This window comes from Salarias fasciatus, chromosome 12, assembly GCF_902148845.1.
Source record: "Salarias fasciatus chromosome 12, fSalaFa1.1, whole genome shotgun sequence".
In the NCBI taxonomy this organism is placed as follows: Eukaryota; Metazoa; Chordata; class Actinopteri; order Blenniiformes; family Blenniidae; genus Salarias; species Salarias fasciatus.
In genome coordinates this window covers 25,638,117-25,653,417 of record NC_043756.1, presented here as the reverse complement: position 1 = coordinate 25,653,417, position 15,301 = coordinate 25,638,117, and the positions used below count along the sequence as shown (strand labels likewise).

General features: G+C 45.7%; 1 protein-coding gene across 1 annotated transcript in view; it reads right to left on the bottom strand.

The window, feature by feature from the left end:
- Window positions 1-7,440: 7,440 nt before the first annotated feature.
- Window positions 7,441-15,301, bottom strand: part of LOC115398075 (probable global transcription activator SNF2L2) — a 32,733-nt gene continuing 24,872 nt past the window's right edge. Inside the window, exons 31-33 of the mRNA XM_030104713.1 lie at window positions 14,274-14,400; window positions 13,412-13,545; window positions 7,441-8,909 (exon numbers count right to left, since the gene is read on the bottom strand). Of these exons, the coding sequence (XP_029960573.1) occupies window positions 8,874-8,909; window positions 13,412-13,545; window positions 14,274-14,400 (297 nt within the window). The 3' untranslated portion in view covers window positions 7,441-8,873. The remainder of the gene's footprint in view (window positions 8,910-13,411; window positions 13,546-14,273; window positions 14,401-15,301) is intronic.

The window sequence follows — 15,301 nt, the reverse complement described above, 5'->3', positions numbered from 1 at the left end:
TTGTGTAGGCTGTATACGCCAGAGCCGGTGATCCCGTACCGCTCTCAACCATCATCAAGAGAAGAAGACCACAACTCTTCGGACACGTCTCTCGCCTTGGCGATGACATTACTGCCAAATTAATCGTCGCCGAGGCAACCCTCCGTCCGCCAAACAACTGGAAGCGCCCCGCGGCCGTCTGAGGCTTTCCTGGCTGAAACAAATCTCCGAGGACCGCCCACTGCCCGATCTTATCCGCAAGGCCCAGGACAGAGCCACCTTCAGGATGCTGGTCGCCACGGTCACCTAATGGCCACACCAACACAAGTACAAGTACAAGTAAAGTAACTTCACGTACCATTTGTCCGACCCGAACTGTCACTACTTCACACTCCCTTATGACTCCGCTCGACTCTGACTTTCCTTCTTCACACTCTGAGACCAATTGCACATCACCTTGTCGTCCAAACACTACACACAATGTTCAGTTGCTACACGCACTTCTCATGTCATATCAACCTACAACACACAAGTGTTCAAAACTCAACAAATTCAGGTCGGCACACTGTATAACAGGGGTCGGCAACTTCCGGCCCGCCGAACCGTCCAATCCGGCCCGTGACTTGATTCCAACACACACACACACACGCACGCCCCCCCTCCACCGCTCTCCCGGTGCGCGGACGGACGGACGCGTGCGCGAGCTCCAACCCCCCTGGCCCGAGATTCAAGTGCCCACAAAAAAAAGTGGCCCGATGCCAAATCTAGTTGCCGACCCCAGCTTTATGCTGTTATTCCTCCCACATTACTCTCCGTTCCTCAACCCCATAGAGAAGTTCTTCTCTGCTTGGAGGTGGAAGGTGTATGAGTGAAACCCCCAGACCCAGGTCCCACTGGTCCAGGCCATGGAAGGAGCCTGTGGGGACGTCAGCCGCGAGTCCATTCAGGGATTCATGCGCCACTCAAGGCGGTTCTTTCAGAGACTTCTCAATAGGGGGAACATGGCCTGTGATGTGGACGAGGCCCTCTGGCCTGACAGAAACCAAAGGCATGATGACGTTTGATCATGATGATTCTTCAACTATGTCCAAAAATAAAACATTTTTGGCTGCATATTTGTGTGCTGTTTTAAGTTTAGATTTTTTTTAATGAAAAATATAGGCTATTGAGTCATTTTTACGAAAGGAGAAATATCTTATTTTCCAGAGTCACTGTCATTCATGCGGTGTGTTCCATTTTGTACTGTACTACAGTGTGCTGTGAATGCTTGGTAGTGTGCAGCAAAAGCTTAGTTGTGTGTGCTCAATGAAAGGTATGTGTCATCGGACAATACGACTGTGTGTAGCAAATGAAAACATGAGTTCCATTTTGTGAACACAATGTAGAGGCTTGATGGCAAGAGTGTTCTTGCAAAGGGAGTGTCAGGTTTAGCGTTTTGTGGTTGCAGTATTGAGAAAGCCGCTATTGTATTAAGAAACGTGTGCTGACAATCGTGAAAAACTGGTCAATGGCCAATTGGCACGTTTGCTTGTTATAATGTTAAGTCAGTTCTTGTTTTAGCCTTGTCATATTGTAAAGTTTTACCGTCTTTTTTTTTGTTAAGACTCACTTGTCAAACTTCACCAAGACTCTGGCTCAGGTAACGTCCGACTTCTCGCTGCAGCTGAGAGGTGGCGGCGGCTTCAGTTGACGAATTGTAATGAATGAAAAACCCTGGCCGGCTTCGTTACATCAAAGCCCAGATGGTGCAGCTGCAGAGAAAGTGTTATCAGAAGGCCGAGGCGCTGAGACAACAGCCGTCCGGCCACCTGCTTCTAATCCCGCTCCTCTTTCAGGAGCGGAATTCCTCCTGAGCACATCAGGGTCGGAAGGCTCTTCTGAATCGTCCACCGGCGGGACGGAGCTCGGCTGGCGTCTCCGTCCCGCCGGAGGACGGTTCAGAGGAGCCGCTTCGGTTACCGTGGTGAAACGCCGACCTGCGGACTGAAGATTCCGGAGCAGCGTTTGGTCTGCGGGCGTCTGAACCAGACGCTTCCCACCTCACGGCCCTGGAGATGCGTTCACCGTCTCTGCTCGCCAGTGCAGGTCCTGCTCAACGGCTCAACTCCAGTAAAACACTGGAAGTAGTTTGTAATCAGCCAAAAGAGAACAGGAAAGATGGGAAATACTACCTGTAAAATCCCAGGAAAGGCGAAGGTGAAATGACACCAAGCTTGAAGCTGGCAGAAAGGACGGAGCTTCTGACGCCAAATATACCAACTGCAGATTCATGAGCAGCAGGTTTTTCAGAAGCAGTCTCTTCATGCCACCGTGGGAAATTAAATCTTTGGGGATGTGTTTATAAATGAACACCGGCAGCCGCCTGCTGAGAGCGGCGTCTCCAAACACCCACAGAATGCATGAGTAAACCCCCAGAATAGGCCGCTGTCCTACTTCACGTGTCATTTTTAATTTGAAACCTGCTGGACAAATAAATGTTCCTGAAGCGCCTCAGAGTGTGGAACATAAAACTCTCTCTGTTCTCCATCCTGGACTGAGATCTGCACTGATACAGTCTGTTGAGAGCCTCTCCTCTCAGACTCACCTCATCTCTGATCTTCATTTGAGCTTTTTAATGCTCATTATTATAAAATTAAACACGAAGATTTATCTTTTCTCTAGGAAATGCATTTCTCTGCTGCTTGCAAACAAGTTTTTTTGAGTTACTCTTCAAGATGAAAAGGTGAACCATGAGCTTCGACACGATGTTTCAAGGTTTTTTTGAGTTTTCATTTCAGAAAAGTTTCACGTTTACATGACAATGTTGCAAAAATGACGTAGTTTTCTATATGACTTTTGATGGCTCTGCGTCTCACCTTCGCTTCAGTCGGTTTTCCCTGAACGGCGTGAGGCTGCTGATCATCCACGGATAGAGGAAGAGCAGTCCTCCATACAAACATGTGGGAATACTGGAGGATCTTCTCCTGTTTCCATGGAGACGGAGCTCCATCGTTTTCAGAAGTCCCACGGTGGGAGCGGTTCGTTTTCTGTGTCTCTGAAGCTCCACTGTCAAGAAAGTGCTATGAAAGTTTTACAATTTTTACTCCAAACTGCTTAAGTTAAACGAGAGATACCCCAAACAGGCACAAGTGGAACATGCAAACTCCAGCCTTGAATCAGACCCGTGCATAACAGTGCTAACCACTACCCCACTGTGCCACCCAGATCAGAATCCACAACGGGGAGAAACTAACTTTCCTCATTACGGAAAATAAAAAGTGAAGTTTGGTCTCTTTTGATTAACAGCCGGTTCTTCAGCGCCTTCACGTTATCAGACGTTCTCCGGTACGCTAAAATCACACGTCCAGGAAACAGGAAACGGAGCTACTTATACAAAGAAGAGCTGTGACTGATGCACAACTTCAGACCCTGTGGCAGATCAATTTACAAAAAGAATTAACAATAACCGGAGGGCAATTCAGCAGCTTATCGGCTGCTGGCAGGAGGCGAAGAGTGACGTCTGGAGTCACGTCAAACCAGCAGCAGGCCACTTATCTCCTCAGCTCACGAAGGAACACGCCGTACTCCTGAGGCGAATCCTGAAACTGTAAATTCAGGTAGAAACAGAGAGGCTCTTCAGACTTCAGCGATCATCAGTTCAGGATGTCAGGACGGCCGGAGGTCCGAGAGGTTGAGGAATCGGTCCGAGTCCTGATCACACTGCGCCGAGACAAATCCAGATCCTTCCGGTTTACATTAATCTTTATTCAGCAGTTTTCAAGCTGTACACGACAAGAAAATGGGCCTGAAAACACAGAGAGACCCAGGAGTCTGAAGGTGCAACTGATGCTCTGTTTTCACATCGTTTCAAGTAAAAACACTTAATTTCAGAGAAGTTTCACATTTACAAGTTTTGAGAAAGACCTGCGTTTCCATGGGAACAATGGAACTGCTGAAAACGCTGCAGGCTGGCGGGAACAACTGCTCGCCACCGAAGAAAGACTTTCAAGCCATTACTATTACTTACCGGTTAATTCCTGCACAGTGACTCTGACGCTGCGTATCGACTGATCCCCATCGGATGACAAAACACGCCGAGGCAACAGGAAGCATTTGATTGCTGCGAGGTCGAAGTTCAACACAAGTCGCTACACATGCAGTCATGCTGGCCATGCTGATGCCTCAGACTCGTCACCATGCATTCTAAACATCCGTCTTCCTCCCAGTCAGGATAAACACATCACACTATACCGAGCTCAGTCTCCGCTGCTGCATCGACCTGGCCGTCCAGCTCGGAGCTTCCCAACCTTCACCTCCAAAAGTCTGCAGACCTGAACCCAGTCCGTGCTTGACAGAGATTTTGATATGTCAATAATCTGGTATGTAAATTACTTCTGCACATTTCAGGTAGAATGCCGTTGATGTTGACAAGAGCTGAAGGTAAATAAGTGAAATCATGGCGTGTGGACCTTTCGTGGGTCTCTTGTTTGCGTTGTGGAATCCACATCACCATTCTTGGCACTGCAAAGAAAAATGAGCCTTTTCCTCCTCGATCATGCGTTAAACTGATTGTGAACCTCGGAATCCGAAGACAAAGCCGTTTCCCGCTCTTCCTTTTAAGCTGTGCAAGAGTTCGCATCGATCAGGGCCCGTTTCCACACGGGATAAACTCACCTCTAATAATAGAGAGCACCTGGCCTTTTCAGAGGAAGGAAGGAAAATTCCCCCGATCGGGTTTTGTTGGGGCGGACGCCCCGAACGGAGGCTGTGATGACGGCCGGCCCGCCGACAAAGGCTACAGAGGAATAGCAGGAATGGCCCTGGCACCTGACTGCTCGCAGCTGACATCTCTGGCACTCAGACAAGGATTATCATGCAATTTGGCCCTCTCTTCCTGGGCTCAGGGCTATCCCAACAGCCCCCACATCAAAGCCGCAGATGAAAAAGACGGCCATGGACGCTCACTCCCCGAGTGGAATTGGCTTAGTGCAGCTCCGTTTAGAAATGGCAGGGATACAGAGCGGAGGCCTGTTTTGACAGGCCATGAGGCGAGAGAGGTCTGGGTCCTCTAGCGCCAGAGAGCAGCATTACAACTGGGACCTCACCTCCACAGGTCAAGGTAAGGTCCAAATCTTACTGTCCAAATCGTCTCAGTTCCAACTGGGACACCGGGGGCGAGCTGTCAGTCACCAGGTGTGCTGCATTAAAGAGCCTCATCATATTCCTGCATCAAATGCAAATCCGGCTTTAGGCCCCGGCGTTTGTTTCGCTGCTGGCTTGACGGCCTGATGCACTGCTCCCATGTGGCTGTCAGGCTGTTCTGCGGAGCCACAATTAAACCTGAGAAGCATCTGAGCATGGGGTCACTGAAGGTTTTCATTGTGAGCTCCAGGCTCCCGTCATTTCAGACATCTTATTGTTAATAGTCCAGTGCTGGTAGCTCCACATGGGATTGGTAGTTCTTAATAAAGCTGGAAAAATAGGAAGCACCGTTACAAGACTGAAAGATTACGGAGGAAAAGATGAAAACTACCAGTAAGTCAGAGGAGCAGCTTTCACTGGACGCTTCATTCGCTCCGTCTCTCCCGGTACTCATTCACAAAAATATCCCATCAGCCAATCACACGGCAGACGCTCCGTGTCTTCAGGCACGACGACGTGGCTAAGATGAGCCGACGAGGTTCAAACTCGAGGTGAAGACCATGAAGAAACGGCCCTCATGAGACTCGCTGCACCACAAGACGTGTCTGGGCTTTGGTAGATGGTTAAACTTACAACTAGGGCTGCAACTAATGATTATTTTGATAATCGATTAAGCTGTTGGTTATTTTTACGAGTTTAATTAATGCTTGATGAGTAGTTATTGGACAGGTAGATGTTGTCTTCCCTGTCAGTTTGCTGCTCACACGTCCTTTTTGTGGATTTAATGTGAAGTTGTCTGTGGATTTCTTTTCTCTCTTGATGTGTCGCTTTCTCCAGATTTTTTTGGACCTTTCGCCAGGCGCCTCCGCCATCTTGGCTGCTGGCTTCTTCGCCTGCTGGGCTGGTAGATGACAGCTAAAGCTCATTACTGCCACACTGTGGCAGCTGCCAGGACAGACTGAAATTATGCAACAACAAACAGTCCAATTTAGTTAAAAAAAAAAGTAATTAACCAACTAATCAGTTGCTACATTAGCTGACCTCCGCTTTAATAATCCATTATATCGATTAGTTGTTTCAGTCCTAGTTTCCACACACAAGATGAAACACGAGGCAATAATGAAACTCATCTTTTCTCTTTTTTTTGTGCAGAAAAATCAGTGATATTTATTTGTCCTGGGCTATGAGATACAACCACAAAGACCCTGTGCAAAGAAAGCTTTAAACGATTAAGTCACACTTAGGGAGAGCAAAGCACAGGTCACACAAACAGAAATGGTATATTGGCCTTTGCACAGTATAATTTCATAGAGTTCATGCTACAAACAAACGAAAAAAAAAAAAAAAAACACTAAAATGAAGGAGTGAAAGTTATCCACAAGAAAAAAAAAAAAACACAAACACCGCAGTCCAAATGTTGAAATGAGAACATTGTGTAAATGAAATTTCAAACTGCTAATACTGTTTTTCTGCTGTGCTCGCCGCCGCCGTCGTGGTCAGACGCTACATTTACTGCTGTGCTCGCTAATCTCATTCCACCGTGGGGAACTGTTTTCACCACAAACACACTCCTGCAGGACCAAGGACCCTAAATACTTATGATATATTGAAAAAACAAACAAAAACAAACCGAACGATTAGAACAGAGCTGGGTTACATAGCTTTTTGAAAGAGTTAGGAAAGTATACATGACAGACAGGATATGGATGACAGAGGGCTACATATTGGGAACAATCTCATGACTGAAAGCAGTTTAAAACAGCATATTCAGCAACATCTCTACATTTCATTTTGACATTCTCATCTGTGCTTTCACAATCGTCTCATCTGGCAGCCGGCTAGCTAAACCCCGCCCTTCTTTTTTTCATATTTCACATTCTGAGCCAAAACTTTGAACTTTTGTTGGTTTAATCGGTAAATCAGGGTAGCATGCTAACTTAGCTAGCATTAGGCCTTAAAGTAGGCTCTGGCGTTGCCAGTCAGGCTCGTATTAAAGCCGGAATCTCACAAAATACATGTTTTAAAAGAAGCCAGTTTCAGCATTGACATGAAAAGATCCTTTTTTTGATTCGTTAAGGCAAACCTGACCTTATCTGAGCCAAATACTCACTTAAATTAGTGATGGCTAAAATCAAATAAGGCAAAAAAAACACACAACAAAAAAAAAAGGTGCTATAAAGTGGTTTTGGTACCCCGAAAAATAAAGGGGTATTTTATCAGTTTTGGGAATTAATTACCAAACTATTTCTAGATTCACAACCGTTCCTAAAGAAATAGCGGAAAACAGAAACGTTGGGTGCTGGATTGTCTCACAAATGGACCAAAGATTTCATTTGATGCAAAAAAAACACTCGTCACAATCTAACAATACTTGTCGTGTCGTCACACAGTAAACCATTAGCTTATCGTAATGTTAGCTTAACCAGGAAACAGACCGCAACCGCTAGCTGACCGCAGCTAACTGGAGCACACCAACCAACAAAGTCAAAACCAAATGAAGTGTTTTCAGTTTTATGTGAGAAACCATTCTTTTTAGGACACGTTTGAAAGTATTGATATGTTCACTGACACTGAATGTCCGCCAATACATTAAAAAAAAAACCAAACTTTGCTTTAATGACTTGGGGTCGCTACAATCACAAGCATTTTTCGGCCAATTTCAAAGTGAAGAAGTGGTTAAAAACTGAAATATCAATTATCAGAAAGCGCCTATCCTTTTATTTAGGTACAATTGTGTGGACAAGTTAAATTTATCTACAAAACCTGTAAAAGATTGTCATCTTGTTTAAATATTATGTTTCAAAAACACATTGAGAAGTTCAGATATTTAGACATCACACATTTGACCTACGCTAGGTTATAAACGTTAGCTTGTGTGTCCCGTGGTAACTTCCTTAAAAACCCAAAATGAGCCAAGGCTAAAACACGGACACGCAAAGGACAATCTCCCTTCACAGGAAGTCATTCTGTGGCCGAAAACTGCACCACTCAGTTATTTATAGTTTATTTGGCATCTGAAATTTAAACTTTATGCTAAGTTAGCAAAAAATGCTAGTTGTTGACAACATGAATCGAGGCATTCTGGCTCAAAAATGATGCCACGAAATTATTTATAATTGGTCTCAAAGGTTCTAACCTTTACACTCTAATTCATGTTCATTCCCATCAAAGGTGCAGTATATTGGCAAAATAGGTAAAACACTTGTAAACATTCCGATCTTAAAAGTCCTCATTGGAGCCTTTGGCGCTAACTTCTGGAAATGGTTACTAAGAGTTAATTGTTTCTTGTGGGAGGGGTTCAGCTCCAGTCAAGTTTGGCACTCTGCACAGTCAAACCATGAATCCGAAGACGGAGAAACGGCTCCTTCCGCAAGCGACCAGCGGCGCTAGCAAGCTAGGGTGTGCCAGGTTTTCTACAGCTTTTTTCACAAGTTAAATCATTTCCAATGTTTTAAAAGTGCAAGCAAGCAAGTACAAATAAAGCAAAAAAAAGTAAATAGAGTGACGGCTTCCCCTCTCGAACTGAATTTTGTGTGCTTTGTCGGAGCACCGAGTTAAAAAATATCCTACAAAATCCATAAAAAGAGGAATAAAAGCTGATTGCTATTGCTGTATGGTATAGATTATTATTAATACATTTCCAAGCTGGCGGGAGGGAGACGACAATGCACAGGAGAGACGGAAACAGCTGTGAGAAAACAGAGGTGAACCTGAAGGATGGAAGGTACAGTGTCCTTCTGCCGAGCGGCGCTCCGAACCTCGCCGCTCCGACTTCACTCGTCGTCGCTCTTGCTCTTGTCTGACTGCTCCTGCAGAGAGATGGAGAGTGTGAGGGCTGGAGGCTTATCGACGGTGAAAGGCGCCGCGGGTTATCCCATCGTTCATCTATCAGCCGTGAAGGAGGTCTGAAGGGGGAGCCGGCGCCCTTCGCTCAGATCCTCGACCTGTCTGAAGGACGGAGCAGCAGGAGGAGGAGGAGGAAGAGTGACAGACCGAGGAGAGCAGAGACCAACTGCAGAAATCACCCGCTGCATCAGATCCACTGAGCTCCGGGTAGCCGACGGTTCAGCGCCAGACGCCGGGCGCCCTCGCCTCACAGGCCAGAACGCCGCCTGGCAGGGCCAATTAGCCGAAACGGAAGCTGAAACTCCACCCGAGGTGGAGCGGGAGCCGCCCCGGGAGGAAGTCCAGCCGAGCTACAGTACCAGTCGATACCATTTTTTGCCTCCCGATACCGATTCTTTTACTGTAGGTATTGGCCGATACCGAGTACCAATCCGATAACAGTATGTTATAAAATAACACCATGCCACGCCTGCATGACTGTCACATGATTATCACTGTGGTGAGGCCTGGCTCAGGTTAAACCCTCTAAAACATGAATCAATACAAATTCAAGCCATTTATTTCTAAACAGAACAGTATAAAAAACAGTAGTGCAAATGCAACTGAACTAAATCAATCTAAGAATAATTATTCTCAAGAACTTAAAGTGCAGCCCCGATATTTTTAAATTAAAAGGGGATTTAAATAAAACAATATAAAACAGTACTGCAACAACAACTTAAATAACTCTAGGAATATATGTTGTTGCATTTTTAAATTAAAGTGCAGACACAGTATTGTAAAACGAAGTTATTTAGATAAAACAGTATAAATAACAGTAGTGCAACAGTTACCTCAAACAAATCTAGAAATATTTTTTTTAATTAGGGTGCAAACATAACATAGTAAAATGAACAGGGAGTTTAACTCGAACAGTAAAAAAAATAGTTTAACAGCAACTTAAAAGATTACTTTCCAAAATGTTATAGTCCAGAACCAACGTATGAGGTTACATTAAAAAAATAAAAATCCAAAGAGCAGAATTTTCGGCAGTATTGGCGCAATTTCCGATACTGGTATCGGAATCGGAACAACTCTACCAGCATCCCCACACCCGCTGACTCTCGGTGGTTTTTCTGCCCGGCATGAAGTGTTTCTGAACACCGACGCCTCATTAACGCTGCTTCCACCACAACTTGTTTAGAAGGCAGTCGGGGAACAGGAGCCGAAAGAACGATGGGATTAGAGAACTCTAAAGCGGAGAACGCTATATCTGCATTATGCATGACCACCTACTCTAACTGGCTGGAGCCGAATACGGAGCCAAACCTGATGAATAATGCAAATTTCTTTATGCTTTTTTTTTCTTTTTCTTTTAATACATTTAAATCTGGAAACTCCATAATGGGACTGAAATGTAAACCACGTGAAGTCTGGTCTTAAAGAAAGGAGGATTGTATGCTGTTGAATAAGATGCGTTGCTGTAATGCTGAGTCTAAGTATAGAAACGCACGCCGAGAAACAAGGGAGGAATGGCTCTACTTTAGCTCTGACAGCTTCTCGCCGCCCTCTCATTAATGGAGTCTCCCTAAATCAACTGAGAACATAATGGCGTTCTGTCAAAACATCAAGAGGAGGAGAACAACTCGAACAGCGACTGAGTCACCGGAGACATCTGGAGCAGTTTTCGTTTTCAAAAGTTCCCTGAAATGAGAATGCAAAACGACACGGGGTGTTAAAACGAAGGCTCTGCTGGGGTGTCCTCTGCCGCAGAGCAGCTGGGAAACCGTCCCCGCCTCCAGCAGAAGAAACGAGGAGGACATGACGGCTGCAGGGGACGCCTGGCTGACAGTAATGGAACAAGGCAGACCTCCGTCACGCTGCCTGTGAACCTCAGCGTCGCGGTTAACGTGCGCCTGGCACCGTCACCTATACGCCAAGTTAATGGCGAGCTGTCAGTCACCAGGTGCGCTGCAGGTAGGAGCCCCATTAAACTCCTGCATCAAATGCAAATCCGGCTTTAGGCCCCGGCGTTTGTTTTGCTGCTGGCTTGACGGCCTAATGCACTGCTCTCATGTGGCTGTCAGGCTGTTCTGCGGAGCCACAATTAAACCTGAGCATGGAGTCGCTACAGGCTCCCGTCATCTGAGACGTCTTATTGCTATGAATTCAGTGTTTGTAGCTCCACATGGGATTGGTAGTTTCCACAGGATTCCTTCTTACAGGACCAGAAAACATGAGAAATAGCAGTGACTTAAACCTTCAAGAAGAAACCAGAGAGGGAGGAGAGACTGGACTCAGATCTACTCAGGATTGATAATGTGGAACAGGAGCAGAGGGGACAGACTGCAGTGGAAGGCCGTCAAGCCCCACAGACCACAGCATGCTCAGGAGGTCAGGAATAAAAAGGCCGAAAAGCAGGTTAAATAATTCAGCACTGAAAAGAGCAGAAAGGTTAAAGCGATACTTCAACATTCTGGCAAATTGGCCCATTTAGCGCAATTATTTAGTCATTTCGAACAGCATACTTACTTTTTTTGTGAGGGCGAGCTGTTGTTTATTCAGAGGTGAGTTGGGGAAGGTTTTCAGGACAGACACAATGGAAGTGGATGGTATTTTTGTTCCCCCTCGTCAAACTCATCAAATACAGAATCCAACAACCCCCAAACACTTTGGTGGACACGTTATAATCCGCATATTCACTACGCTGTGGAACACCAACAAATAATATTGTAGCGTTACGACACTGAAGCAAATACTGGGAACTACTTTTTCTTTTGAGATCACTACGCCCAGACAAGTAGTTCCGTCTTAGCAATCTTCACATAAACAACTCAATCTCGTAATTTTGCATTAATATTTCACAGCGTAGTGAATGTGCGGATTATAATTTGCCCACCAAAGTGTTTTGGGGTTGTTATATTGTGTATTTGATGAGTTTGACGAGGGGGAACCAAAATACCATCCACTTCCATTGTGTCCGTCCTGAAAACCTTCCCCGACTTAACTCTGAATAAACACCAGCTCGCCCTCACAAAAAAAGTAAGTACGAGGGTGTACCCAAAAAAAACCGGAATTTGATTATAACTTTTTATTTATGACATTTCAAAATAAAACACCACCGTCGCCTTCAAAATAATCCCCATCTGCATTCATGCAGCGCTCCAGCCGTGTCTCCCACTTCACCTATGCGTCGTCAGACCCGCGCGTAAAAGTGCCATTTTTTGCCGGCTGCGATTTTTCTGTCACCTCCTCCACATCTGCAAACCGCTGTCCCTTCAGCTCTTTCTTCAACTTGGGGAACAAGAAAAAGTCACTCGAGGCTTCATCTGGAGAATCAGGCGGATGGGAGAGGAGATTCATCTCATTCTTCACCAGAAACTGCGTGACGCGCAGCGCCGTGTCCGCTGGCGCTCTGTGGTGGTGGATCAACCGGCTCCACTCCGCCACTCCGCGGGTCGCTTCCTCCTCACATCCTCACGGAGCCGTCTGAGGACTTCCATGTAGTAGTCCTGGTTTACAGTCTGACCTGGAGGGACAGACTCGCTGTGGACGAGACCCTGGACAGCGGAAAAGCAGCTCAGCATTGTTTTCACGGCTGAGCGCACCCGACGCGCGGACATCTGGCCCTTTTTAAACCACCCGAACCACTCATGGACCTGATTCTTCGCCAGAGCATCATCCTTGTAGGCTTGCTGCAACAAGGTGAGTGTTTCTGCTGCTGTTTTTTCCCAGCAAAAAGCAGAATTTAATGTTTACGCGCTGCTCTGGCTTCCCAGGCAATGTCGCCATTTTGGAAAAAATCGCAGACCGCCTCTGCACTCTGTTGCTATAAATAGCGCCTGACAGGCGTCAGTGTAACTCTCGGAGCTCAAATTTCTCACAGATGTGCATGAGGCTTACCTGCAGCACATCTGACGGCCAGAAGTCGGAACTCATTATTATTATTGTTTTCTGACCAAATTCCGGTTTTTTTTGGGTACCCCCTCGTATGCTGTTCGAAATGACTAATGAATTGCGCTAAATGGGCCAATTTGCCAAAATGTTGAAGTATCGCTTTAAGTCAGGATGAAAACATTGAAGACCAGAGACTCGTTTACGCCACAACATTTCAAGAGAAAACACATCTTTTCAGTTTAAAACTATTAAAAAAAAAAATCTATTAAAATATATGGAAAATGGATGATGGACATATTGATGGATGGACAGATGGATGATGGATGTACTGATGAAAATGTGGATGATGAATGTATTGATGTATCGATGAACAGAAATGAAATGGGGAATTCCAGAAATGAAATTTCCCCAAGTGGGACTAATAAAGGCATAATTAATTAATTAATTCATTCATTCATGAGTGTATTGATGGATGGATAAGTCAGCTGTTAAATCGATGTGCTCACAAAGCAACTGAGTGGACAGAGGCTGAATCCCAGCAGGAGTCGGGAACAGTCAGGAAGGAGGAACCAGAGGAACCAACACCTACGTTATCGTCCTGATCGTCGTCGCTGTCGTCGTCGCTGACCACCGGCTTGGCTTTCCCTCGGCTCTGCCTCTTCTTGCCCTTGTCGGATCCGCGGGCGTCCCGGCTCAGCTTGATCTTCACTCGCACCGACTTGGCTGGAGGGAACGCGACAGGAAAACAGACCGTTCAAACAGGACCGGCGGTAATCACTGCTTGCTCAGTCACAAGAAGTTACACTAATCCCCCCCCCCCCCCCCCCCCCCCCCCCCCCCCCCCCACCCCCACACACACACACACACACGGACATGTTGAGTGCAGCTTCAATCGCGACCTGACTAATGAGAACACACACAGCTTTAAAAACTGATTTGAGTATTTCTCTCTTTGAATCTCACAAGAAACTTGCCAGCTGAGCAGAATCGACGGGGCTCATTAGTGGACCGGGAGACAATCAACACTCTGACCCTTCTTGAGAAGATTTGCTCCTCAAGAAAACAAAGTCTGCAGTGTAATTTCTTTTGTGTGCTGCTGTTATTGTGTAATATGCTGTTATTACACCAAAACTAACATTACAGCTTTGTGGACTCCGCTGGAAGGTTATTTTGTATACAAAATAAATATTTATCTCTCAAGTCAATGAGGATAATTGTTTCCTACTACAACAGTTAAATGGATTTTCACTTCATCATTTTTAGTTTATTTCACTCGACTACATATTTACTCAGTTTAAATCTTAATACTTAGCTGACGGACACAAAGATTTTATGGAAGACTAAAACTAAACAAAACTGTGTCGTCGAAATCAGGCTGAGCGTGATCGATGCGTCGGCCATGTCTGATGGAAAACATCACGTCTTGCCAGACACCGACGGCGACCGCTCACCCTCGGCCTCAGACTCCTCGTCCTCCTCTTCGTCCTCGTCGCTCTCGTCCTCGCTGTCGTCGTCCTTGGCAATTTTCTGTCTGGCGCTCTTGAATACAGACTGAAGAACAATGGAGTCTTCATATATCTGTAAGGTAAAGACAAAAATCTCTCCTTCAGACGTTCGTCGTACGGGAAGTTCAACACTTGGAGACTTGATTTCATACTGATCTGACAATGAAACAACCAGAGCCTGTCCTTGTGCTGTGGCCCCTGTCAGAAGACGGGAGCTATTCAACAGGAAGTGAGCCGTTTCTCATTAAAGCTCATGTATTGCAACAGAAAAAAAAAAAGCAAAAGCAAGAATGTGGGCGGCTTTGATGTAGTTTCATAACTCCAGAGCTGCTTCTAGCTGCAAAAAATGTAAAAATCGCAAAATCAATGCATGAAAATGATCCTCTTCTTGACATTTGTGGCAAATGAATTGACATTTTAGATCATATCAATCGATGAAAATGCTGAAGAGCTTGAACAAACTGCAAAGAAATTGTGAGAGAAACTATCTTGCTTATATTAAGTTTAAAAAAACCCAATACTTAAATAACTTTGCACCTCCAATTAAAAGCCACTGATCAGATCCATCTGGTCCATTTCTAATCATTTCTGAAGTAATAAGTACAAACTGAAGGGGTGGGCAGCACCACAACAGACCTTAGATACGACTGACAGACGGAAACATGGCCGTCTCCATGGCAACCAGCATGCTGTCTCTGAGCAAAAGGCAGCAGGACGATTAGGTCTACATTACCCATGATGCCCCCCCCCCCGCCACCTAACCATTAATGAGCAGTAATATATCAAATGTCTCAGAGCGAGGACACACAGGACGGCGTCTGAAGAACAGACTTTTAACAAGCCACGCAGGAGAGCTCAGTCTGGAGACGTGTCCGCCGGGCTCCGGTCTGTCAACGGCGGCGAACAGCGAGAGCGCACACAGGCGCAAACGCCACGGTCACAAACTCAAGTCAAGGACGAGCTTTTCTCAGGAC